The sequence below is a fragment of the Anas acuta genome, chromosome 20 (genome assembly GCF_963932015.1).
Source record: "Anas acuta chromosome 20, bAnaAcu1.1, whole genome shotgun sequence".
Classification (NCBI taxonomy): Eukaryota; Metazoa; Chordata; class Aves; order Anseriformes; family Anatidae; genus Anas; species Anas acuta.
In genome coordinates, this window is record NC_088998.1 from 11,403,720 (window position 1) to 11,430,889 (window position 27,170).

The 27,170-nt window shown below is 50.3% G+C and overlaps 1 protein-coding gene across 10 annotated transcripts in view; it reads left to right on the plus strand.

The window, feature by feature from the left end:
* The window catches only part of MVB12B (multivesicular body subunit 12B), a 65,847-nt gene that overhangs the window by 1,967 nt on the left and 36,710 nt on the right, over positions 1-27,170 (plus strand). For 6 of the 10 annotated variants that reach the window (XM_068657383.1, XM_068657382.1, XM_068657384.1 and 3 more), the window contains exons 2-6: positions 4,967-5,089; positions 11,047-11,154; positions 14,359-14,455; positions 17,359-17,488; positions 17,774-17,893. In XM_068657383.1, the coding sequence (XP_068513484.1) occupies positions 4,967-5,089; positions 11,047-11,154; positions 14,359-14,455; positions 17,359-17,488; positions 17,774-17,893 (578 nt within the window). Of the gene's footprint in view, positions 1-221; positions 3,575-3,830; positions 3,918-4,966; positions 5,090-11,046; positions 11,155-14,358; positions 14,456-17,358; positions 17,489-17,773; positions 17,894-27,170 lie in introns of those variants that run through there. The other 4 variants (XM_068657388.1, XM_068657386.1, XM_068657387.1 and 1 more) reach the window with 2 other exon arrangements.

A 27,170-nucleotide genomic window follows, 5' to 3' on the forward strand; every position in this document is an offset into this window, starting at 1 on the left:
GCTGCAATGGGAGAGCTGGGCTTCAGGAGTTCAGCTGGTCACGTTAAAATTTACGTTTCCCCATCCTGTTTTTATTTTAAACCCAGTGAGAGCGTGCAAACACAAAGCTTGGTGGAGCCTGTCGTGTCCCGTGGCAGGTTAGCGGTGTGGTTCGGTGTCGTTGCTGTAACTCTCTGCTTTGCCTATCGTATTGTCTCAGCGTACTGGGAAGAAGGCTTCGTTTGAGCTGCTGGAGGTGTGAAAATAAATACAAAATGTTCCAGTTCTGCAGTGCCCGCTTCTCTAAGTGAGTCCCAAGGTTTAAGGCGCTGTGGCTGCCGGGGACTTGTCCACACGGGTACCAAGACAGAAATAAGCAAACTGAATGTCATTTAAATTTTGCTACCCCGGTAGAAGGTCATCTGCATTTGGAAATCTATTTTGGTTTGAAATAGGACACTCCTCGCAAGTGACTGCCCATCTGCTGTGAAGCAATGCGAGCGCTGGGTTTCGCTCTCCCCGTGCTGGGGTTCCTGTTTCCTCTGGGGTCGGTGACGAGCTGCGGCACTTCCCCAGCTGCGGGGGGAGGCTGGCGGGGGGTGGGGGTCGGTGTGGGGACAGTCCCGGATACACCTCCGTTTGGTGAGAGCTGACACCAAGGCTTTGGGGGTCCCAGCTGCATGTCCTGCCACGGCCTCCTGTTCCTGTTCTGGCTCAAACAGTTGTGCTTCGGGAGCAGAAATAGCAGCCCGGCAGGGGCTGTGTCCTGTTCCCGGGGGTTGGCAGCCCCAGTGGGGGGACCGGGTGTGCGGAGGGGAGCCCCGGGGTAACCTTGGTGCAGTCCGTGCTGTGCCGGCGGTACCTGCCTCCTTCACGAGATGAGGCAGTGATAACCCGAGCACGTGGATGAGTGTTTCGGCAGCATGTCTGCTCTGGTTTGATGGGAGTATTTCCTGCAGAGTGCAGGACCTTGGGTAGTTGATTTATTTTTTTCAGTTTTGCCTTAGCTCATGGTTTTCTGCTCTGTGGGAAGAGCCAGGTAGTGTCACAGTGCAGGGCTTGCAGCTGAAGGAAGAACCAGTAAGACCATTCCTTCTCCAAGTCCTCTGCTGTTTAACTTCAGGACTTGGCCTGCTTTGCTGCCAGCATGGAGTTTCTATGGCAGATACGTCCCCAGATCTGTTCACCTGCCACCGGCTCCTGAGCTTGCCTCACTTGTTGAAAAGAAACACCAAGAGGGGAGAGCGCTGCACAAACTCAAAATAACGCGTTTGTCTCTAAAACTGTGTTCCTTTGTTACACCTGTGTCCCAGCCAAAGCTCAGCAGTGCATGTGGTCAGGTCACCATCCTGTAACGCTCTAAATGGACAGTGAAGCCAGTAGAAAAGTGTGCCTAGGATAAACTAATAAAATCAGAGATGAGCTAGCAAGAGTGAGAGATGCAGAAAGGATGGAAGCAGGCGATCCCAGGGTTGTGCTGCCTGCGCCCCCTCTGCTCTCCGTGCCGTGCCTGTTTGCCCTGCAGCGGGGTGGCAGGAGGGCCAGGCAGAAGGCTGCTTCCCCTGCCTTGCCTGCGACGCCTCTGCTCCGCGGGCTGGGGGCTTCCCGGCACCGAGACTCATGGACACCCGGTCAGCTGCTCTGCACAGAGCCTGCCCGGTGCCCGCTGCCTGCAGGGCACCTGCTGCTGGGCTTGGAGCAGGAGCGCTGGCTTCGCTGGTGGGCTGGGCTGGTTTTGCTGGCATTTGTTCCAGGAAGGTCAGTTTCTGATATTCCTGCCTGCTGCTCTGGAGAGGGAGTCTGCCTGCGTTCTTGGGCCGCCACAAGGAAGATGAGGCTCTGCTGACCTGCAGCAGTCTGATGCCCTGCGCAGAGCTTGCCAGGAGCGTGGGTGCTGTTCCCAGCGGCCTGGCAGGGCGCAGGGCCTGTACCCCTGTACCTGCCTCTCTGCCGGTCCGTCTCCCACCATGCTGGCCAGCACAGGGCTTCCCCAGTAGCTGCTGCGAGCCCCATCGTGCAGCTGGGATCAGGCTGCCCAGGACCCCCACACCTCCTGCCCCCTGTGCCACAGCCGGCTCGAGGCTGCCAGAGGTGTTCAGAGCAAAGCTGGCAGCGCTGCAGCCCAAAGCTGTGCATCCTCGTCCTGCGGGCATCCCGCTCTGCCCCGCGTGCGGGACCGGTGCTGGCAGGGGATGCGTGCAGCGGTGCCGGGCAGGGAGTCTCGGGGCAGGCACGGCCTCTCCCTGCAGGCTTCGTCTGAGCGGTCCCGGCGGGGCTGGCGGTACGTCCTGTCCCGGGGTCGTCCTGTCCCGGGGTCGTGCCCGGCATCCCCTCGGTGCTGGGAGCTGGATGTGGCCCTGCAGCTGAGCTCCTCCAGGGAGCATGCTCCCAGCTGAGGGGAGGAATGCTCTTGTGATTGTTGTGGGCTGTTCCCAGAACAACCATGCGGCAGGAGGAGCAGCAGAGGCCCTCAGAGAGCTCGGCGAGCAGAGCTGAGCGTGGGATGTGACGGGCTGGTCCCTGGTCAGCTGCTTTGAGTTCCCAGCCACCACGGTGCTAGGCAGGCATGTGGGTCAAACTTCTGTTGTTTAAAGAGAACTTCGTTAAAATAACAAGCTGTCTGATAGGAGTATTTATAGAATCCTTCTTGATTTAATTTGTTCTTTCACTGTTTGGTTTTTCTATTATTTTTAAGTTCAAAGGCATGCTAGAAAAGAAACCAAACTTGCAGCAAGCACCCCGAGGGAGAAGCGAGGTGTAGCTGATGTTGGTGTGATTGCCCAGCCAGAAACTCCTCTTTGACCCGTGTAGAGCTCAGGATGACGTTGGTCTGGGTGCACAGACTGGTTGCTGCCGCTCCGTGTCTGTTCCAGATGCATCCTTGGTACCACCTGGGGACCCTCGGTGCCCGCTGCCCGTCCTGCGCCCCGGCAGGAAGCCCCACGCCTCCGTGCGCGGCCTCCGCTGTTTCCGCCGCGCAGGGGCTTTGTGTGAGCCCTGACAAAGTGCGGATTGATGCGGCTTCCTCTCCCCTCCCCCTGCCGTGCCGTGCCTCCGGCCCGCGAGAGGCCCTGCGACAGAGGTGCCTTTCTTCCCTGGGCTGAGGGCAGCTCCGGGCTGGGCCGGGCGGGGTGGCCGAGCCCTCCCCGTCCTCAGCGCCCCGCGCAGCCCCCAGCCCTGAGGCCTGTTGCGTGCCGCTCCGTGGTGCACTGGGGAGTGCCATCACCTACCTGAACCGCGGCTCCGAGCGGTCCAACAGAAGCCGCTGTCGGCATCCGTCACCCCCCAGCTCCTGCTGTGTAACAGCAAGTCACCAAATTACCATGAGCGACTTGGGAAGACGTGCATTCGTATGAAGAACACATCGCGAGTTCTTTATTAGAGTCACGTTAAGTTTGCTGAGTTCTGCTTGTTTTAGGCAGTTTCTGCATCATTTGCGAGGTTTTTTGAGCAGCTCGTGGGCACAGTGCGGACGTGCAGCAGGGCTGGCTTTGTCTGAGCAGCACCCAGTGGCTTTGTTAGCTGCACAGCTGCACTTTGTTCCCTGCTGGCCCTGACAACGTGGAGGCTGCGGTGAGGGGAAGGGGGTGAGCAGGTAGGGGTCAGGGTGCCCTTCTGGTTGTGCTTTGGAAGCTTAAATTGTGTGGGCCTGCTTCAGCTGGCTGCCTGCGTGCTGGATGCTTACCAGGCGCTGAAGCAAAGCTCTGTCCTGATTTGGGTCGTTGGCAGTGGTATTTCCGTCATTTCAAGCACTTGTTTCCTTTGTTTTGGACGCTTCAGGCAGTCTGCTTGTTTGTGTGCCATTGTTATTTATACAGGGCCCAGACTTGCTCTTTTTTTGTCGCCTGCAGCACGATGTTTGTTCAGACTGGGCACTGTGAAGTGTAAAACCCAGGTCCTACTGGCACCAGCACTCACCTCTGCCTTTTCTAGGAGCAGTAAGTAACTGGCCATCTCCGTGGCCTCGAAGCGCTGGGTTTCATTGCTCTTAAGAGGGAACTGGAGACGTAGCTGTGGTTCTCAGCTTGTCTGGCTGCTCACGGCGGTGCTCCTCCACACACGGTGCTGCCCTTCTGTCTGCAGGTGCATGGGGGCAGTGTCCTGGGGCAGTCCTTCCCGAGAGCCTGCGAGGTCTGGCTCTGGCTGCCGGCCTCTGCAGGAGACCACTTGCTGAGGCAGTGGCACCTTTCCTTCTCCTCCTCCTCAGTGAGCTATTTTGGCAGCTCTCTTGTCCTCTCCCCCTGCTTCCAGTAGCAGCATCTCTCCAAATGGGTTGGTTTCACCCGCTTCTCTCCCTCTTTGCGGCTCTTTCCCCTGAAGCATTCAGTGCTCTTCTCCCTTGTTCCTGGAGGATGCTCAGGCCTCTGTCTGCTTTGCATCAGACCGTCCTGTGTTGCTTCATGTGCTCCCCTGGCGCTCCGCTCCCTGCAGCAAGCAGAGATTTGCATATAGTGCCAGATACATCTGTGCTGCTACGTGAAGGCGGTCGCATTCAGGAGGGTGCGGTGAGCCTGATGCCTCGCCGGGGAGCCCTCGCTGTGCCCAGTGCCTGTGTTGGACGGGGAACCTCGTAATGAAGCCATTACCAGCAGATTTCTTGCTGCTTAAAATGGCAGAGCTGCTTCAACCAGCCTGACTGGGGGATGAAATTTGCTCTTTATCTGGGGGGGAAGGGATGAACTTGGGTTTTCCCATCACTGGTAGATGGAGACCAGCCCATGCTAAATGTCCTGGAATCAGTGAAGTTAATCTCAGAAGAGGCTGCTTGCCCAAATTCCAGACCTGTTGGGCATTGCACAAACATACCTTCTTATCAAAAGCAAATGAAGGTGCAGAAGGTGTGTCTGGCCTAATCCTGTGTTTAACTTGGCAGTCTGTGGTGTTGCAGCACAAGCACTGTGGCATGCACGCACGCAGGCTCTGGGTGCTCTCTGTGCCGCTGAGGTGCGCTGCCCAGCAGCCCTTTAATGCTGTGCCTTTCTTTCAGGATCAGTCCATGATGCCTGAAGTGCGAGACCTCTCCGATGCGTTGCCTGACCTGCCGATGGATCCCATCACGGGCGTTAGTGTGGTTGCATCCCGGAACCGTGCACCGACAGGTTATGATGTAGTAAGTAGAGCTGTTTCAGCTGCTGTCGCTACTGCTTTGGTTCTGCATTAATGAGGCTTTGCTGGGAGCAGCATCTCTTCCACAGAGGGCTTGCCATCAGACGGGTTTGAAGAAGTAATTTGGTAACCAGCTGCCCACCTCTCAGCCCAAGGTACTTAGCAGTGCATTTGCTCAGTGGAGGTTTGTGGGTGCAGTCATGCCACTTCATCTGTGCTCCAAGAGGAGCGTAATTACCTGGAGGAGAGGTTTTCAGAAACAGCTGGCCACTGTGGCAAGTAAATTTACTGATCCTAGTAACATCCATCCTGAAGGATTCCTAAGTATCGCGCAAATTACATCTCTGAATAAATGGATCCCACATCAGCTGTTTAATCCCACACATCAGCACTGCGCGATAATGATGAGAAGCTCCAGATTGGGAAGCAAATAGCTTCACAACCAGCTGAAATTGCAAGGGCAATTTTGATGGACAGAATGCAAACCTCTAAATTAAGCGTTGGCAGGAGGCTGGGCAGCAGGAAAAGGCAGCTGGATACAGTAGAGATGAACATGGGAATGGGTGGATGGAGGACACAGCGTAACGACTGCTTGTTCCCTGGACTGGTTGCTGTATAGCCACCAACGTGATTGTTTTTTTGCCTATAAAGTGAGTGTCCCAAACAGTGAAACATCATGAAATGCTGACCTTGCAGAGTACTGCTTGGGAAGACGTGGTCCCTTTTTGTGTATCCTCCAGCTGCTCTACATCACACCTTGGGTTTTCAGTGTCACACAGCTTGTGTAGCTGAGCGTGGAAACCCATGGACTGCGGCTTTGCTCACACATTTACAGCTCTGGGTCACGTACAATCGCTGGATCGCTGTGCAGGATGCCCTGTATGGTGTGAGAAGGAAGAAAGGGGATCAGGCTGAAATAAGGGGCGGTGTGTCTGTGTCTGTGTGTGTGTGTGTGAGAAAAGGCTCCTGAGAGACCTGGAGGGGTTTTTGCATTTACTGCATTTTTCTGTGTGCTGATTACCTGTGTGAGCCAGGCTGTGTAATTAGCTGCTTGCCCTGATAAAGGAGCATGGGACAATGTGAGAGTTGTGATAACAGAATTGCATTCTGCCTAAATGGCTGGGCAGAGAGCTGCTCACCCCAGATAGCCTGTCTGAGGTTTAATAGGGAACTTTAGCACTAGCACAGTTTAAACTAAACAAGATAAAAGATTCTTCCTGTGGCTTAATCCAATTACAGCGGTGTTGTAATAATGCTTGTGAATGTGGGTTGCTCTCTCCTGGGGGGCACAGAGCGGAGGCTGCCTTTCCTCTGATTTTTCTGTTTTGCTTTGCGTTTACAAGGAGCTCTTCTGACCCGGGGCCAGTGGTCCCTGCTGTCGCCAGCGGTGGTGTCTGCTGGCTGCTGTTTCTTTACCTGATGCGTGGCTTCCACACGTTTCCTCCTTCAGCCGTGTGTGTGGCGAAGCCGCAGCGTGGCTCTGTGCCTGGGGCTGTGCTGGGCCGCCAGGAACTGCCTTCGGTATCCTTCACAGGATACCTGCACAGCGCCTGCTGTGGTGTGGCTGTGCCAGGGGTCACGACACGTCCTGGTGCCCAGCCCCTGGGGCAGGTGAATGCGGGGCTGTGCCCCTCTTGCCTGGATGTCTGGGCAGGGGCTCCTCTGCACGAGTCAGCCGCACGTGGGGTGCGGGGGCACCACCTCCCCACAACCTCTCTGGAACCCAGCCTGGAGTATCTCAAGGCACAAAACCAAGCATGCAGAAGCGCTCTTCTGAATGCGGAGGTGAAGGCTGTAGCAGGTTCAGAGACATGGCCATCGTGTGGACCGGAGCAGTACCAGGCTCGAGGTTTCTCCAGATCTTTTAATCGCTGAAGCACCAAGGACCGGATTTTGCCAACACACATGGAATGTGTCTGAATGTAGATTCCTGAAAATCTGCCCAAACTGGCAGGACTGAGCCCAGAGGTGGGGAGGAAAGGGAGGAGAGGTGGGCGGAGGGCTGGGGACAGGAGGGAGGAGTGGTTCCCGCGCTGCAGGCTCGAGGCCAGCTCGGCGCTGCGGGTTGCTCTGGGGCTGCGGTGCTGGGGCAGGGGTGGGGGCAGCCCCTGCCGGGGGGCAGGCAGTTCAGGGAGCCTGCTTGCCAGAAGAGCTGGCCCAGGGCTGGCAGTAGCAGCATGCCGGTGCAGGGCGCTGCGCGGCTGGAGGAGCCGGCTGGGAGACGCCTTCCATACCACGTGCCGCTCCTCTGTGTCCGGCTGGTTGTGGCGTGCACTTGAGGAATGTCTTCAGCTCTGAGAACGACCTTCCCTTGTGCTTGGCAAGGCGCTGTGCCAGGCGGGCAGGCACCTGGCTGTTCAGCTCCGCATTCCCTTTCCCTCTGCAGCCCGTCCCTGCCCCCTCTGCTCTCATTCTCTGTCCGTACCCCTCCTGGTCCTCTGGGCCCAGACAGCTCCTGACAGCAGGGCATGGGCTGTGACCTGGAAGAGCTTGTGGCTACGCTTCACACGTCTGCAGTGTGTGAACGCTGGGATTCCCGCCTGCTTTTGGTGGTCGTTGCAGACAAGGGGGTAGGAAGAAGTTTGGAGCAGCCACACTGGAGCCAGCCCAGATCTGGGAGTACCACCCCCACTGCTCCCTCAGTAAGGCCAGGGTGTTGGGCACCATCTCCACCATCCTGCACGTTCCTCACACCTTACCGAAGCAGGGAAGACGTGGGCTGGGGTTGCTCAGCACCCATCCTGCTGGGACAGGCCTGCTGCAGTCTCTCCACATCCTTCCTCTCTCGCGTTACCCCACCGTGGGCACGTTGCCCTCACGCAGCTCGGGCATGGTTCTGCTTCCAGGGGTGGTGGGGATCCTCCTTGCCTGCAGGAGCCTAGCAGATGATGTAAGACGTTTCCTGTTTATGTTACTCTGTTTTCTTTCCCTGTGAGTTTTCTGACAAGTTAATGCATGCTTACATTCTCCAGGCTTGGAAAGAGGCTTCAGCAGGATGGTGCGGAGCCACAGCGTTCAGATTAATCGCTGGGGATAGCGCCTGCAAGTGTTGCATTTCAGCAGCAGCAGGCATGGCTTTGCCTGGCGTGCCCGTGGGAGCTGGTGAGGTCTCAGCCCTGGCTGCTTTCTGTTTTATACCTGCATTGCCCTAAGCACGGTGCGGGAGGAGCGGCTCGGGGTGCGCACTGCGCGGCGCTGGTGGTGGGCAGCGGGTTGGCTGGGCAGGGAGGTGCCGGAGGGGCTCGGGCTCAGGCCCCAGCTCTGCAGGGCTGCCCTCCCGGGGGGAGGCTGGAGCAGGGCTGCAGGGAGAGAGCCCCAGCACCTTCCCAAAGAGGAGCGCTGTGTGCAGTGACTGGCTGGGAAGCTGACTTCAACCGCTTTGAGATTTGAGGCGTTAGAATTGCAGGGTAGTTGCCTATAAGGGTTTGTGATGTGGTTTTTATTTTTTTTCTGTTACTGCTTTTTGAGGATTTTTTCAGTGCTGAGTCAGGGCAGAACACTGCCAGGCTCCCTCCTCTGGGAAGGCAGAGGTGCCAGCTTGTGCACGCCCGTGCTGGAGCCTTCCTGCCGTTCAGCTGGCAGAATCGGGTGTCTTTGGGGCAGCTAGCTGTAAAGGAGGTGGTGTGAACCGTGGTGTTACACTGCCATCTCAACAGTCACCTGTTGGTGTAAGTCATACAGAAGTCCTAAAACTTACAGGGCTTAAAATCCAAAGCTGAATTTGGCAGCAACCTGTGTAGCTCTGCTTTTACAGCTTCAGACTGGGTTTGTTGTTACCTGTTGAGTTTTGAGCATCTTTAATGTGGGAACAAAGAAAAAGCTACCTAACGGAGGAGAAAATGAACAGCAGAACTTGAACGATATTGTTAACAAAGTAATTAAATTTGGTTGTAGTCCCTCAAACTGTTTGGAATTCAAGCAGCGTGTCCCAGTATGTCAGTGGTTTTCTATTTAATCAGTCTGTTGTCTGAATGTTTTCATCAGGACTGACTGACTCTTAGGGGAGGGGGATGTGTGTGGATTTTAAGTGTTTCGTTTTTGTCTGCCTCGTCTCCACCGCGGGCACGGCGCCCGCTGGGGCAGGGCCCCTGGCAGCGCCCCGGCTGCCAACAGCGCCCGGCCCCGAGCACTGGTCGTGCCTCGGGCCTGTGCCGTGATTCAGCTGGGAGGTGGCGTCTTCTCCTGCCTTACTCCTTCTGTGCACACGTTTGTTTCTTCTGCAGAGATCCTGAGAGCAGCGGTTGCTGTTGGGACGACTGCGTGCAGGGTGGGAATGGCGAAGGCTGCTTGCAGGTGTTCGTTCTTTCACAGGGCACTGCTGCTGAGGTGCACAAGTGCCCAGGGCTTTCCCCTGGGCTGCTAGAAGCAGCCGTCGGCCTGCAGGCCACGTTCCCTCTGTGAGGGGGGCACTGAGATGAGGCATTTTGCTGAGCTGTGTCTCGGGAGGTGGTGCTTGGAGCTGAGCGTGTGCAGCGTAAGTCTTTAAGCGGCTTGTTGGGAGCATTCATCGCGTGTTTCAGTGCTCAACACGTAACTCCCAGCTTTTGCAGTGATACCAAATTTTTGGTAGTTAACAGATTATTTTCCCTGGAGTTTACTTTCCTGGCCCTGCTTTGCCTGCTCATCGCTTTCTCCCCGTAAGGCATAACGGTGTTACGGGTGTTCTTAGCGGTGGGCCTGTCAGCGTCGTGAGCTCCTGAAGCCTCTCCTGAAGCTCAGAAGGTGGCCGAGCAGGGCGTGCTCCCGTGTTAGCCTCGCTGCTGTGCTGGTGGCGAGAGCAAGCTGAGGCTGTGGCCTTTGGTTCTCCTGCCCTGTCCCCCCTGCCGGCGGGGGACCTGGCACGGTCCCACCCGGAGCCGGGTTGTGCTGGGACCCGGGGCTCGCTCTTGTTACCTCCTTTAGGGAGTCCTGGAAACGTCTGCACCTGCACAGAGAACGTGTGGAAGCTGTTGGCAGGTAAACTGGCGTCACGCTGGGAAGCAGCATCGGCTGTTGTCTGGGTGAATTTCGTGGGGATCCTGCACTCAGATGTTTTCTGCTGATGAAGGCTTGCAAGCTTGCTTCCAGTTTGCCCTGGGGAGAAGCAGTGTCTGGGAGTGGGCCTGAAGGCAGCGAATGCAGTTAGGTCTGCCTTCAGTGGGGGTCTGCTGCTTGGGGAGCTGTGGGTCGGGGGAAGGCAGCAGATGCACCTCTTGTGCCACGAGAGCAGGGGCTGTGCCCTGTGCTGATGGGTCAGCTCCAGAGCTCTGCTGTGTGTGCAGGGCAAAGCCTTCATAAGAGGAAGGGAAATTGAGGCATGAAAGCGACATACCCGAGTTTTTCATCTTCCCGAGGGAGCGAAATGCAGGTGCTCCAGAGCAGCAGCCCCAGTCGGGCAGTGGGATGAGTGGCACAAGGGCTTGGAGTTGCCTCTCTGCTGTAACTGTTGTAGTGTCACCACTCCTTTGAAGTGACTTTTTAATCCAGTTTAAATCGTGTGAAATCACAAGGAAAGGCTTAAAGACTTTTGTGGGAGTACTTCTTGTTCTGGCCTTTGTCAGGAGAAGTGGCTGTGGCTCCTGGTCAGCCCCGGGGCCATCGCTCTGCAGACGGCCGTGGGCTTTGTTGGGATGGAGCCCTCCTTGCAGCGTGCCCCGGCACCTGTGGTGGTAATGAATGCCTCCATGTGCTGACTGTTGCTAACTATTGTTTGGAGACTGCAGCCAAGTTGCTGTTTCCTCATTAGAACAGCTTTTGTCAGAGCATCTTTAATCAATGGACTCCCAAGCGGCAGCACTTCTAGAACTTTTTTTATACCTCCTCTTGGAAGTTCTTTGCACTGCACCTTGTGAAGAAATAATGAGATGCTGTGAGAGTTCAGGCTGCTGTTAATTAGAAGAGGTCTGAAGAAGTAGTCCTGCACATACATTAACTTTATCTTGGCTCACATGTCTCCTCTCTCCCTCTGTCTCTTCTTTCCAGGTTGCACAAACAGCAGATGGCTTGGATGCTGACCTCTGGAAAGATGGCTTATTTAAATCCAAGGTCACGCGATACCTGTGCTTCACAAGATCATTTTCAAAAGAAAATGTAAGTCCGTTTGCTGAGTGTCTGCATGATTTGTATCTGTGCCTGCTATGTTCTTACCCACAAGGTGATTCATTTTATTGAGCCAGTTATAATTCAAGCAGGCATTTAACTGTGTTTTGGTGACTAAGGAGGCAAACTGCAATGGCCAGATATTTGTGTTTTGTTTATGTTCTTCATGGAAGGAAATCACTGGTGAAATCTGTAACAAAACCAGCAGAAGAGTGAGTGTTTACAGTTCAGCACCCCTCTTACACTAGCAATGGGTGCTGCATGTTCCAAATCCTGTTAGATTTCTAGCTCTAATTACACAGAGAAATAAATGCTGCAGATAATGTTGACAAAGGAAGTGTTAGTTTCTGAGTCCAGGGGTATCACACCTGTCTTCTTGTAGGATTACATTTTTCCTTATTTTTTGTGTTCATTCTTGAAAATTTGTCTACGTTGTGCTTACACCACCCTATATTTGCAGTCTTCTAGTATGGCTATTAAACAACTGCCAGTGATCAGAAATGAGCTTATGTCTGCCCACATCTCCTGTGGAAGGGGGGAGACCATGTGCAGTGAGAGCCTGACGCCTTCTGCTGTGTTCCTTTAATTTTTCAGTTGAGGGTAGTGTGAAGACTTCCTCTTTTCTGGAGGAGCTATTTAATTCTACAATGAATGCACTCCATCTAGTGGGTAATTCTGCTTTTCTTGGTATTCTGGATATTCACAGTGACGCAATTGTCAAGGGTATGGAGGTACCATTTCGTGCTTTTACCAACAATGGGAACGGAAAAGCGGCCGTGACTTTGGAGGCTGATCGCAGATCTTGCCAGGAAAAACAAGGGCCTGCCTATTTCCAGCATTTGCCCTTTATTCCTTCCACTTTCTCCAGATTAAAATGAAGCTCCAGAGCCATGGGAAATACTGCTTCCTCGGCTGGATGGACAGTATCTGGTTTTTTAGCCTTTAGTACCTGCAGCAGCAGGAATAATAGCACCAGGATAGGTAGGGAGGGTACTAAACAGAAAGATTTGTGATCGTTTGGGTATTAAGTTTATCTGCGGCTACCTTAAATGCAAGGTTGTCAGAAATAATTATGGGATAGTAGCAACTACTGGCTACTGGAGACAGCGTAAATCCCCCCAGTCAGTGCCTGTTGGGCTTTGGCATGAATCATCTGCTCAGCATGGCACGGGAATATGTTCTTCGTATTTATGAGGAGTGAATTAAAGGGGGGGGGGATCGGGAGGGGGGTCTCAGCTGCACAGCAGACGCATGTGCGAGGAGCAGTGCAAGCGGCCGTGCCCCACGCAGGGGCTGTCTCGCTGCCTGTGCCAGGTGGGTGCTGCTGGGCTCCGGGCAGCAGCCGCGGGCTGAGCTGCGGAGGGACCGCGGGTGGCAGGGAGCTCCCTCTCTTCGGGCGGTGGGTTTCCTGAGGTTTGTCAGCCTGCTCACACCCGTGAGTGGGTTCTGTCCTGAGGACACTCCTCTATCCAAACTCAGCAGAAGGTGCAGCTCACGCTGCTCAAGGCTGTAGGTTTTGTGTGCTTGGGACCTCTCTGTGAGGCAGAGATGCTGGGTAGATGGTGCAGCGAGCCTGCCAGCCCCCAAGGAGCACACATCTGACCAGCACTCCCAGTACCCCACCTGCAGGAAGCTTGGAAATGCAGGTTGTGTGGCCTGGGAGGAGGGGGGGCAGATGAGCGGCTTTTTTTTTATCTGGTGCAGAGCAGCCCAGCAGAGCTTTCCATCTCCTCGGTCTTCCCCAGCCATGCAGGGCTGCGATGGGCTGCACCCAGCCTGGGGCCCCCAGGTAGCAGAGCACTGGCTCACCTGGACCTGCGGGCGTTGCTGCTCTTTGGGCTGCAGGCTTTACGCATGGGGGTGTTTGTGTTGGTTTGTTGTTTTTTTTTTTTTTTTTACAGAACGGTGGGAACTGCTCAGCTAGAAGACCATGTTAGCAGAGTGATGCAGCATAGTTACCTGGTTTACAATGGGGACAGCCTGCAGTGTCCCGCTATCAGAACAATCATTCTCAACGGCTTAAAATGTTTGGCAAATTATAAGGATGTTTTGGGTATTTAAATGTCACATCTAGGAGACCTGGAATGGTGCATCTCACAGACAGAGGGATGGAGGCAGCCGGGGGCTGCCCAGCCTCGGGTGCTTGGTGTGAGCTGGGGACACAAGCCGTGTGTGTGCCGGTGGTCAGGGCTGCAGGCCTGGGGGCAAGGAGCTGACTGTGAAACGCAAAACCTCAAAATCAACTCCAGCCTGATCTCCCCTTAGTTCAAAGGCTACAAATTCAAATATGTTTTCAGATAGCTCAGAGTAATAACCAGAGAGTAGAGATACGCATGAAATAGTTTGTCTGCCAGACAAAAAATACCTATCAGGGAGGTACCTGGAAACAAGTAACAGTAAAACACTCTGGCAAGTGTGATGGCTTAGGATGAAATCTTAATTTTTTTGTGTTGCGTTTCTGTTTGTAAAGGCTGTGTAGTATCTGAAGTGTAGGGCTTTTTCTTCAACACGTGAATGCAGATTACTGGGAGCAATGTTGGCTTTAACGAGAACTGCAAAGAAAATCTGGTCTCTAAACAATCGTGGAGGCTGTCGTTCTGAATTGTATTTTTAGCTCTTCAAGCCTTGATTAACAGGGCAAGGCATCAGATCAGAATTCATACGGACTCTAAATGAAGCTCTTCCTTCCAAATGGCCTGCTCTTCTGGAGCACGCCTGAGCTTGGAGCTAGAACTGTGTCTGTTCAGCACTAATTAGCTAATGCATGTAATGACTCTGGCTGTGTCTGCAAGAATCCTCTTTCCGCAATGCTTTCTGCCATCGCTGTCGCAGAAGCGTTGAGCTCCTCATGCAGCGAGCAGTGAAGTTACCTGTGTAGCCGGTGGGGTGCTGGAGCTGGTACCCTGAGCTGCCGTGCTTTCAAAAAGGAAGAGTTGGGTTCCTCTTCTGAGGATCCAGGAGTGCAGCTGTGGATGAGACGGCTGAATCTGTGAATGCCAAAAGCTGCCTGGTATTTCCTATTCAGTCTCTGTAGTTTCTGGGGAAGGACAGGTCCAGGTGTTGCCGTGGTATCTCCTTGCCTGTTTCTGTGGCCAGATACGATGACAAGGCACCCTGGGGCTCAGAAGGGGATAAAAGCTGGGTTTGAACTGGATCACGTTGTAATCGCTGACTGTTTCTTTTCTCTCTTCAAAGAGCCATTTAGGCAACGTCTTGGTTGATATGAAGCTCATTGACATAAAGGACACTTTGCCTGTGGGCTTCATCCCCATCCAGGAGACCGTTGATACACGTAAGTTGGTGTCGGTTCCTGCAGCGCCGTGGGGTGGTGCAGGGCAGCGGGATGCTCCGAGTGCTGCTCTGGGGGGCATCTTCAGGGGTAGCTCTTCCTGTGCTCTCCAGGCTTGTTAATGCTGCTGCCTGGCTGCCACCAGCTCGCTCGCTCACACAGGAAGGAACAGTTTATTCTTCCTCTTCCCAAGGGCAAACTGGGCCTCATGGGAACAGAGCTGCTGTGAGGGGGGTGTTCACAGACAGGAACGAGAAGGAAAGTGGCTGCACGTGGGGCTGTGCTCATGCACACGTGACTTTCACCACCCGTTGCAAACAAACAGAAGCCCAGGTCTTGGCAGGCGGTGCTGAGGTTATGTTTGAGCTTGCTGAGAGAAGCCACAAGTGTGGCATCCAGGGGAAATACTGTCCTCGTTTCTGCAGGGCAGAATGGCTTTCCTGCAGCATTTAAGCAAACTGCTCGTGAACGGGTCTTCCGATCCTCTGAGACTTGTGGCAGCAGCAGCTGGAGCCGTGTCTGGTCACAACAGCCCAGCCTGCAGCAGGCAGCGAGCGCTCTTGGCTCCTGGTGCGAAGCAGCCTGGGGCCAGCCCTGTGGGAGCTGTCTGGGAGGGCTGCGCAGCGCCGGGTGCTGCTGCTGAGTGCACGGTTACCACGCGGGAGCGTAGGTGGCTGGTACCAGTTCTTGCCAGTAAAGAAATCCAGGCTGGTTATGAACAGAAAGGAGGTGTGTGGGCCTGCTTTGCAGGGGGTAACTCATCCAGATCTGCAGCAGAGGAGGATCATTTTTCAGTCGCTACTGACCTGGTTCTGTTTGGAACCTGTAACCCAGAAGTGAAAGGTTCTGCAGCCCGTTACTGAGCCCACGGGTCATCCCCTTTGCCTGGAGAATTCCTTAGCTCGTGTGGCGTGGGAGATTCACACCTGTGGGAGAACTGGACAGTTGTCAGCTGTTAGCGTAGCTTTTGTAGAAGTCCAGGTAGAGAGGTGAGAAGGGACTTTGTAATTAATTTAAAATGCATTGAATTGCAACCCGTACAATCTTTAAAGCAGTGGCACTGTCTGTATTAATGAAGTGGTGCATATCCCTGTCTCCGTTAGCATGACTGAGCACATTTTGATTGTCTGTATATAATATGTTTACTTAAAATTAACTGTGGTTAAGCATGAGTAATTAATGGATCTAGCTCTTAAACCAAATTTGCTACAGACTGCTGGCTCTATCCAAGTGTGAAAGAGACCAAAGACAAAAGCAAATAGTGTACTCAGCTTTACACATATTGTGAAAGTTGAGTAAGAGGCACTAATTTTGGTTAAAGCCAAATATTTTGGTTATACGTTTTTCTATGTTCTTCTCTAATGGTGCATGACTTGTAATAAATACATTAAAGATAGCATTCTTTGGTGGTTCTTGACAAAATTTTCAGATGCGGAAGCCTTAAGCCCTGGACTCCTTAGACCTGTTCTAGGTATGTCAGAAGCCCTGGCTTCCCAAAGCAGAAGGATTAGAGTTCAGGGATGTAGGTATGTAATATCTCTAAAAAGCGTCACTGTTAATCTGACGTGGCACGCACGGGTGCTGCACTGTGACACACCTCACACTGCCTGTGTGTTTGTTGGTGCTGGTCTGACAGCAGGCTTCAAAGGCCAGGATGAATTGCTTTCTCCAAGGTAAAGATTACGAAACAGCAGGAGCCTACAGAGCCAGGACTGCTTACCATCTGTTCAAGTGAGGGCATATTTTTAAACTGGAGAATACTTACTCATATTAAACCGGAGGGCTTTTATTCTTCTCCCAGTGCTTGTTTATACCTGTTGGTTGCTTTCAGACTTTCATGCAGTGTCTGCACTTTTGATTTTTCCACTTTATCAGTAAGAGCTTCTGTCGTGTCTTTCAGTTGTCTGCGTTCACAGATGGAAACCTCACCCTGCTCACGTTGAGAGTCCCACAGATTTTTAGGGTGAGGTGGAGCAAATCTGTGTCAGTGTGCCAGTACCACGTTGTTGTGCAACTGACCCGTAACTGAACGTAGTTTGTACCTGCATGCAGACAGGTAGTAGGCTTATACATGAACTCATTGTACGGATAAGCCTTAATTGTGGGCTTTAGTTTTTTACAATGAATGGCACAGAAACAAGTGAAATTTCTCTGTGACACACAGCAAGAAGGCACCATGCAGGAGATTCATCTGCCCTTTGAGCTCAGGTCAGCACAGCCCAGTTACCCCGTTGGGGATCCCAGCAATTCTGCTTTTAAAACCCGGTTTTAACCCTGCAAAGACACCAGGGCAGATGTAGTGGAAGTATCGCTTCAGTGCTTGCTGAGGGAGTCAGGAGAGGTTGTTAGCACTTAGCAGAAGTCACCTCTCCAAACCTCGCATCCTGTCAGCGCTCTGTGAGTGTTCTGCCTGCTTTGGCTGTTGGAAGCACTTCTCGGAACAAACTGTCCACTTGTGTCAGCAGCTTCCAGGTATGTTCCCAGAGGCAGTGCTTGTAGGAGAAATACTTAGGTATCCAGGCCAGTGAGTCAAACGCTGCTTTGGAAAGAGGAAGCAAATATGAGAAGCACATGGAAGTGGGAAAATCACCTGCCACTTCTGTTCCCTAGTGCAGTGTGCTGTGGCATGCGTGATGCCTTATCTTCTCTACAAAGGGAAGTGGGGGGTATTGGTTTATCACAGTGCCCAGTAACAATTCCTGCACAATGTACAGAGAGCTCATAGAAAATTTCTTCAGTCGTTGAATGGCACTGCACTGTCTGGTTTTCTGACATATATGTCCTTTGGCTCTGGTTCCTGCTGTAATTATCTGCCAAATATCTGGAGAGACAATAAATAATATTTATACCCTTGTCTTGCATAAAAAAAAAGCTTCTGTTGTTTTTGTTTTGTTTTGTTTTTACAGAAGAAGTAGCTTTCAGAAAGAAGAGGCTGTGCATTAAATTCATCCCTCGAGATTCTACAGAGGCAGCAATCTGTGATATTCGAATCCTGAGTAGATCTAAGCAAGCCCCTCCTCAGTACACGTTCATAGGGTAGGTACCCCTCGCTCTAGAAGCTGCTTCCATATTTGTGATTGTGCCAAGCATCTTCTTTTCCTGTAATTGGGAAGTAGTCATTTATGAGATGAAGCTCATCATTGGAAATATTTAGGTAAATACAAATGTTACTGAGTTTGATGTGGGAAGTAACTAACCCTTTTTTCCATGATTAAGATAGTTCTTGCTATCCAAGGTGTCTGTGAAATTTATCTGTTTCCTAATTGTGTATGTGTGCAGCATGTGCTCACAGCATTAATGACTTTTGTGTCAACTACACAGGGAGTTGAACAGCATGGGCATTTGGTACCGGATGGGCAGAGTTCCCCGCAACCATGAGTCTTCACAACCTGCTGCTCCTGCCCCAGTACCGTCTTCAACACCAGCTCCTAACCTGCCAAGGTGAGTTTTCTGCTTTCCAGCATCTTCTGCTTGACGCAGCGTGGCATATTGTTGCAAAGCACCTGCATGGTGGACTCTAGACTAAAGGCACACCTAATAATAATTATTCAAATAATAATAATTAAAAGAATTAAATTAATAATTAAAATATTTTTATAAATTGATAAATAATTTATAAATTGATTTATAAATTTTATATTGATTAAATTGATTTATAAATTTGATTTTATTATTGATTAAATCGATTCATGAAATTATAAATTTTATTAATTTTATAATTAAGAATTTAATCAAAAATTAATAATTAAATTAAAATAATAATTATTCAAATTGTTCAGATAATTATGTAGTCTGATTTGATAGTGAGGGAATGAGTCATTCTTTCAAGTGTTTGCCTAATTGGAAGTTCCTGTGATTGTCATTGCACAAAGGCATACGATTAAAGAAGTCAGGGGGAAAAAAAAGCCTTCGTAGGAACGGAAACAGTCAGAAAGCTACACCTTTTCTTTGTTTTGTACTGTGTAAAATTTTTGTAGCTTCCCAGCACACGTGGGTTACCCTGCAGAACAGGTGAGAACTGTAGTAGCCAAGCTGGCTTCCCACTCCTTGACCAAGGAAAGGGAGAACTGTTCGTACAGTCCCTCATGCACAGGGAGACAAGTTTTGCTCGTTCTCCAAAATCAGTCCACTCATGGTTTGAAGTGCTGGCCCCCCCTTTTTTTTTTCTTAGACCACTATACTCTAGTCTTGCAGTAGACACTGAATATGCAGAGCAGACTGCTCATTGTACCGTGTCAGGAGTAGGTGATAAGTTGCATGCTGGCAAAGGGTAGGCAAGATCAGGGAAAGAGATGTCATGACTATTAGAGCGCAGATCTTCGTTTTCTGTCTGCAAGAAATTCCTGCTTGGGCATATTTCCAAAATAAAGAGAAAAATTATCATAGCAAGAGAATATCGATGGCAGTCCTTAATCACTAAGCGTGGAAGGGTCACTTTATGGCCAAGCAGGGAAGGCTGTAGAACAGCTTCAGAGCTATTGGGAACAGGGCCAAAATTAGAGCTCAGAGCATCAGCGACAGTCTGAAAAGAAGTGTTTACAAGGCTTATATATTTTATAACCTCTTGTTGTACAGTTTATGGTTTACAATGGCTGCAGGGAAATTGGATCAGTTTTGTTTTACTTGCCAAATAAAGCAAATGTCAAAATAGTCAATATAAAATGTATTCTAATTTGGCTGAGTTAAAACAGCCAGCATGCAGTGGAATAATTGAATGTTACATTAATGCCTCCTAGTAAAAACCACCTGTCTGTAGCCAGCTCCACTTTCGTGCCCGGTGCATGATTTACAGGTAACTTTTACACCACCCGCCTGATCTTTCAAAGCATCTTTCATGTCTGATTTTTACTCTGATTATTTATTATCCAATATATTTTTTAAGAAATAGAAATATATAAAAAGGTGCATCCTGCAAATATTTCATTATTACGGGAAACACATGCTACTTGAAAAGCCTTTTCTAATACTATATCAGCAATGCGATGTTACTCAAGTTTAATGTTTGTGGAAGATTGTAGTCACAAGTAACCTCTTATTTTTACATCACCATAGAGATAGGAGATTACAGTGGTCGCCAGTTTGCCGTTTTATTCTGTGTGGATATATTTTGACAGGAACTGCAGTGAGTAACTCTGCTACTGCAAGTGCTAAGACAAACCTGGTGAGCAGAGCAGAGCTCTGTGGAGATCCAGCTGTTAGGTTGGTCAGGTATTTAAGCTATTCAGTTGCTGGCTAGCGTTATAAGCAGTTTTAAATTAAGATGGTGTGCTTGGGTGCTTCGGGATAATTGTCAACACTGGATATAAACTAAAGAAGTAAACCATACCAGAGAGCAGGGAAGAACTTCTCGCTGAGAGCCTTATTTCTGTCAGCCACGTTCCCTCCGCTGACCCGCGGTACAAGCCGCTGATGGCAGTGGATGGCCGCACATCAGGGTTTTGTTGTGTGTCAGACGTTTGACCTCCCCAGCTCGCTGTGCGTCAGCAATGCTGCTTCCTCTGCTGTGTCGTGGGGTTATGGCTCGCAATCAGAACTGCACAAGGGGAAGCTTTGTTTGATATTCTTGCTGGACTGCATATGTTATTTTCCAGCCATTTCTTCTCCTTGGTGTTTAATACTACAGGCATCTGGCTTAATGGTCTCTAACTGCAGCCGTCACGCATCCCAGCGAGGGCTGCACACTGTACTGTGGAACATAACCGTGCCGTTGTGCAGGGCATCAAGCTGCTTTACTATTTTTTCTCTCCAAATTTTGCAATGGCTTCTTGGCACTAATGGCAGCCTGGAGAAACGCGTTTTTAGTTTCCCATCCTAGAAGGCTGCTGCTAAAGAACTGCTTCTGTTGACTTGAGTCACCAGTGAGGATTTAGAGTAACTTCCCTCGGTGCGTCTGCGTTTGAGGCTTGCACTCTCCAGTAAAAATTGGTGGTAGTGCTACACTGGGACATCACTTTGGGGAGCAAGTAGGTAAGCCCCCCCAAAAGAAGAGGTGCTAATAACAGGTTCTTCTGCATACCTTTATTTCATCTAGCCTATCACTGACTGCCAGTGCATGTGTTGGGGACCTGGAAAAATACACGTTGCAAGCATTTGAGCAGTGTTTTAGGGCTCAGCTCCTCACTGGCTCAAGCTCTGTCCGGGAATAAGCCAGAGGAGGGTTTTAATGACGTGTTCTCCTCTTCATCACAAGTCCGCTTTGAGCCTTTTGTGAGCAAGTCCTTCTCTTCAGCAAATGCATGTGGCACCAACCTCAAGCCACTTTGCTCCGCAGCTGCCTACGCGATGGCTCCTGTTGCAGTGCTGTGAGCCCATGCAGATTTTTGGTGTGTGGGTACAGCTCACATCCCTTCCCGTGGTGCTGTAGGAGCCTCTGCTGCCGTCATTCAAACGGTCCTCTCACAATTTGTCAGCTGCAAGCAAGATGTCAGTCAGTGCTGCTGAAGTGTGTTTTACAGTGACAGACATAATTGCACTTAACTTTTTGCATGGATGTTATCAATCTGTGACAGATACTTTGGGAAATTGAGCGCTCTGATTGCAGATGATGTGTCACAGGCGTTTAATCTTCCTCTCGGAGAGACCAGGATTTCAGTCACAACTTTTACTTGTTGATGTCAGGTTTTGAAAATGTAGATTCGCGCTGACCCTGGGAACTGTTCAGTCATTTAGTTTGCAGGGCTGTCATCTGAAAGGTTAATGGCGTACCAGGGAGAGAGGAGGAAGATCACGCTGCAATTGGCTTCACGCCGTGTGTTACCGTGGCTGGGCTCGCGGCACTTGGTCCTCCTGCTCTTTGAAGATCCAACCGCTTCCACCGGCCTTCCTGGGATGCCCGTGGCACATCTCCACCCTGTTCTAATGGAAAACCGCAGTGGCGGTGAGGGCAGGCAGCCCCGCGTGCTGGATGCTCAGGGTGCCCCCGTCCGGCCATGCAGGCCTGCCCAGAGCCACCGCAGTGGAGACGAGCGGCGGCCGAGCTGGTGTGTGGTCGGCTCCGGCCGGAGAGCAGGAAGGCTGCGGCAGGGGTCAGGGTGCTGGGCAGCTCGTGGGGCAGCTGGTGGAGGAAGCCCTGTGGCAGCGAGGTGCTGAGCTGCTGGTGCTGGCGGGGGTCCAGCTGGACAAGGCTCCGGTGCTCCTGTCCCATCCCTGCCTCTTCTCGGGTGCCCAGGGCTTTCACAGAGAGAGGGGCTGGGCACTGGGCCCCAGCTTATGCCTGCTGTGCCTGCAGTTCCTGCCTATCAGCACAGTTAACGAGCCACGGGAGCAGCTGAGTTGTGCTGCAGCTCCCACCCCTTGCAGCTCCCCCCCCTCGGCTCTGCGCGGCACCGATCTGGCAGGAGCACGGACCTGGGGCTGTGCTGCAACCCGTGGGATCGGGAGGTAGCTACCCGGCATAACCCCCAAAATAAGAGCAGGGTGTGTAAATATTCCTACCGCTCTCCCACGTACCCCTTAAATAGTTAGCTACTTTGCCTAAGAACAGGGAAATGATTTGCTCCTGTTCCTTTGCTCCCAGTGGAGTTTAATGCAAGGAATGTAAGGATTTCCTTTCTGGGCAGAGAAGTCTGATTTTCAGATTGACTTGTTTGGACTTTGTCGTGTGAGCTTGGAACGTGATCAGTGTGTGGCTTCCTGCTGGAGGCTGACGATGTGCAGTGGGTGGCAGCTAATAAAGCAGCACCGGCCAGCCCGCGTGTCCGAGGCCTGCGCTCGGGGTGACGAGGGGCCAGGCTTGCTCTGCGCGGTGCGCTGACTGAAGGCAAGTGGGAAGCCCTGTACCTTCCTGGCTTTTAAGCAGCAATGATAGTATTTAGAAATAGCTCGTAGCTTTTTCTTTAAGGTGTTTCGAAGAGATTTCATGGAGAGTCTGTAGAGCAGAAGGTTCTGAGGCTTCACTTTCCTCCTCTGGTGAGGAGCAAAGCCAAGACTTCGTGAAGTTGTCGTGGACCGGAGACAGACACTGCTGGTAGCCTGACGGCTAGGATGCTTTAGCAGAGTGGTTGGTTTCCATTAAAGTCCCTCCTCTGAATGAGAGTCTATCAAATAAGGAGTCTGTTGGGGTGGATCTTTTTGGTTTGACTGGAAACCACTCTGAGAAACCTGCCAGTGAAAGCTCTGACAGCTTGATCCTTTCTACAAAGTACTTTGTTCTTGATGGAGATTCATTTTCCAGTACGTTTCATCAAAAGCGCTCTAAAGTTAAACTAATTTACAACTAATAAAATAGATTCCTTGACCATTCTTTGTGCCGGGGAGGCTTCGGTTGGAAATTCTGAGAAATTTCTTCTCAGAACAAGCAGTCAGGCACTGGAACAGGCTGCCCGGGGAGGTGGTGGCGTCACCGTCCTTGAGGAGAGGTTGGACATGGTGCTGAGGGACATGGTTTAGTGGGTGACATTTGGTGGTAGGGGTTGGACCAGATGATCCTTGGAGGTCTTTTCCAAACTTAATGATTCTGTGGCTTGAATGCTCAGAACACTTGTGTCATGAAATAGAGCCAAATATTCTTAATTCTTACACGGTTTATCCTACAAGAGGCCAAGGATTGCACAAGGGCTGGGATGGAACAAGGGCTTCACAGTAGCTATGGGTGACAATCAATGAGACTGAAACGCCGAGCTGAACCTTGGAAGTAGTGCTTTCCGTAGATCCACTGCAGTTCCTACAGTAAGAAGCAACATTTCAGGCTGAAATGTATGTGATGTGTGTGTGCTGTGCAAGTCTGAACCTGATGGGTTGTTTGAGTGGGTAAGGAGTGCTGGCATACGTTTCTGCAGAGTCTGTTTCACATAAGGAATTTGTTATGAAACTACACTGACCATATGGCTTGCATCCAACTCAGCTGGATGAAGACGTGCAAAAATTGGTCATAGTCCAGTATGTTTTAGTGGCAGAAAACGATGATTAGGAAAAAATGTTTAAACAATATGAGTGGTTTCCAGGCACAAGAATGCCTTGCATCAGTTGAGAAAGGCGGACATTAACTGTGGTTAGGAAAAGTTTGATTTAGCTGAATTTGAAGATGCATTGAAAAATTTTGGGGAGTGCTCTGACTGAAGAGGCTTCAATATCCTTAGAATCATGAATCATTATTCTTTACAGCCCTGTTCCAGGTATGGTAATATTCCTCAAGGCATGCTTCTTTAGGGTGTAGCGTAGGGTCGTTATATCTGAGCCAGAGGTATTCATTCAAAGAAGCTATGTACTTAGTTGTTAAATAAGCCCTGTGGGGGAATTGAGCATTTTTTCCCTAAAACATCTATGTTGTCTGCTATTTAATATGATCTCTGCCACTGTTGATTTGTAATCTGTGCTTTCACCCTGAAGTGTATGTGGTTGTGTTCAGATATTTCCGTCTTTAAATCAATCACTTTCACCATTTTCCAAAACACTTCTCGAGTTTATTGCTTTTAGGAAAGTGTTTGGACTGTCATTATTTATTACTGGCGAAGCGCTGACAACGTGCTCTTCCCAAATGAGTCTTTATGTGGAATATTTGTTTAGCAGGTTCTGTAGGGAGGTGCTGGGGCTGTGCCGTGGTGGCGCCAGCCTCAGGTGCAGGCAGCGATGCTCGGGTCGGAGACACTTCTCCATGGGCCTGTGATCTTGGGCTTCCTTCTGAGTAATTTGATGGAATTTAAAAACCCAGCCCAGGAAACCTGCGCTGTGTGTAATTTATCTTTTTGGAGTATTTCTGCTGTTTGGCAATTTTTCCCTACTGCTTCATTATCTGAAAACTCCTGACTCCAGAGAGCAGCTCGTGAAGGATGTGGAAAGCTGCTCTCATCCCACCGCAGCCTCCAGAGACGCTGCGCTGTTCATCTCAGACAACCACTTCATAAGCACTTCATGCTTACAGTATGAGGTCTTAGTTCTTTGATGCAGTCCTCTGCCTATAACAATTTAATGGGCTACAGCTCAGACTTTCAAGCAGTGTAAATTAAACTTGTTGGGCTTTTTCTATTGTTTGGCAGCTGTTCCATCCTAGTTACTTAAATTCTCTGTTCTAAATTAATCCCGGTACAGAGGGAGCCGCAGGAGCTTCGTTCTGCATTAAGCCTCACATTTTGGGTTGCTGGTCTGCAGTAGATCATGCTCCCTTGTTAGCATCATCGGGCCTCGTTCCGTGCAGCTGGTGAGTGCTTTCGTTCTGACAGGGTAGCGTAACATCATCTTCCCTTGTCTTCGAGGCGTGGTCATTTCGGGAGAGGGACGTGCAGCGGCAGGCTCTGCGTGATGCATTGGGTAAGGATGCTGCAGACAGGCCTTCTTCCCTTCTTGCTGCTGGGAAAATGAAGTGCTTAAATCTAAAAGTGGAAAGAATCACTTGCTCCCTTTTTCATTCTCTCATGTGTTCGGTCTTTTATAAAATCTGAGTCTGGCACCACGAGCACTCATTGATTTTTTGGGAAACAGGATATTTTAGTAGTTTGGAATGAGATGAAATGCTTGCAAAGCCCATATGTTGCTTGTTTTAGGCAAAGGGTCAGTAAGGTTTTAGAAAGTATTTAAATATTTGGTTTACACGATTAGAATAGATTGTCTGGAATGAAGTCCATTACCCGAGGTGATTCTTGCCTCGCAGTTTTGTTTTTCACTGCAGTTCTTTTGGGTATGAGGTAGGTGTTCTGGCATAGCAATGCCTGAGCACAGTAAAAGTTAAGAACTGTGAATAAATACTGTAGATGGGATTCTGGACGCTGCTGGAGCCATAGATATCTGCTGTGCCATTTTCTGTAAACTACAGTTTGGAAAATACATTCTGGTAAAGTGAGTGGTCATGGAGAGGTCCTCTGATTTCTGTCAGCGAAACACTAGCAGCTCATTTCTTAGAAATGGGCTTTTTCCTCTGCCCGTAGGCAAAGCTTTCAAGTCAGATTATGTTTCTTGAAAAGTACAGCCTGACATTAACTTCTTGTAGGTGTGTTTTTAGCTTTCTGCAGCTTAGAATGTGTTTAATCATTCTAGCCTCAGTTTTTCGTGAGGCATACGATCTTTGCATAATCCATTGATGATGGAAGATAAGGTTCTTTTTATTCCGGGATATTTCTGTGAGACTTTACAGTATCTGTGGCACTGTTCTTCATTTAGAATAAATTGCAATCATGGCGGTGGTACATCAAAGAACAGAGCAGACCCAGTTCTGTAGCATGCAATGTGCTTTCTAACATATTTGACAATGTGGGGCAGCTTTTAAGGTTTTGCCTGATTTCTCTACAATGTTTGTCTAATCCAGTTGGAAACCAAAACCTTACTATTGTTCTTTTGCTGTGCATTGCTGATATTTTTATGTGAATTATGAAGCATCCTTTGATATCTGGCGTTTCCCCTTATGATCTTTTGTTACTTTTTATGAGTACTTGCTGCCTGACTTCAAAAGCAGTTCATCACCTTCATGCAGACAGTTATTAATAACTTACTTGGAACTGTTGGGCATTCCTGAGCCTGTTTTGTGCAAGTTTCTCTCTAGAAACAGTCAAAAAGTGACCATAATGTGTGCAGACCTCAAACCTCTTTTGCTAGCATCTGAAGGATCTCTCTCATGTCCTTCTGCTGCTGCTGTATGTAGATGCGTTCCATAGATTTAATGAATAAAAGAAAAACTAAAATTGAGTAATTAAATCTAACCTGTCCTGAATTATGGTAATGTGGCTGTTTCATCCTAAATTATCTGGAAATTTATAATATGTTGGGGAAAAATATTTTTTGTAATGATCTCTCTCTTAATCCATGTGGAAACAATGGGCTTTTCACTTCAGCTTCGGTGAGAACAGGCCTGAAATCCTGCCGTGAGCCTTGCTGGGGCAGGCATCCCTCCTCCCTAAGGGGCAGACGGCACCAAACCCACCCCGTCGCTTGGATTCAGCAGGGAGGACAAAACCTACTTCTCTGACAATTCAGAAGGAAAGCATTAGGATAGTTAATGTGAGTTGCTGTTCCTTAACATCAGAGATTCCACTAAAGAACTAATAATTACTGTTAATATCTTTCAGCGGAAACTTTCAGAGTAACCCAGCACCGGTTGAAGCAGTATTTAACGGCATGCTGCTGGCATGATAAGAATGCAAATAAGCGTTATTAGCCTAATGATTCTGCTGTCGCCATGGCTGTGCGCGGCGGTGTTGTGAATATGTCATGCAGTACCCGTGAATTTGGAAAGTGTGTCAAAACACAACTTCAATTAGTTTGCTCTAATTATGGCCCTGGAGAGTTCATAACTATATCACTCCTCATTAAAAGAGATTTTCGTATATGGATTAATACAGCACGTAAGGATCTGAGGCAGGGTGGAAGGAGGGTGTCTGCGGGGCGGCGCGCGGCTCCGGGGCAGTCCCAGGGCCAGGCCCTGCACCCCCGGGGGCTCCCCCTGCGCTGGCCGGCCGCTGGCTTGGGGTCTGTGCCCCTTGGAGCAGGGCTTTGTCCCTCGGCACACAGACCTGGGTGATGATTCTGGACGTGTTCTTCAGTTAATTTAAAAAACAACAGCAAAAAAACACAAACCACCACTCCAGAAACAACACTTGGTGGTAAGACAGGGATCCAGCCTGAAAAATCTGCTCCGACAAAGGTCAAAGAGCACAGGTAGTCAGCAGCCTGTGGGATGCCAAACGTGCAGGTACCTCTAGCAGTGTTGTTACATCCTTTAAATGTTGTTGTTTTGTATTGTGCCAGCACGTTCTTGCTTTGCAGAACGGGGAAGAGATTCTTGTGCCCACAG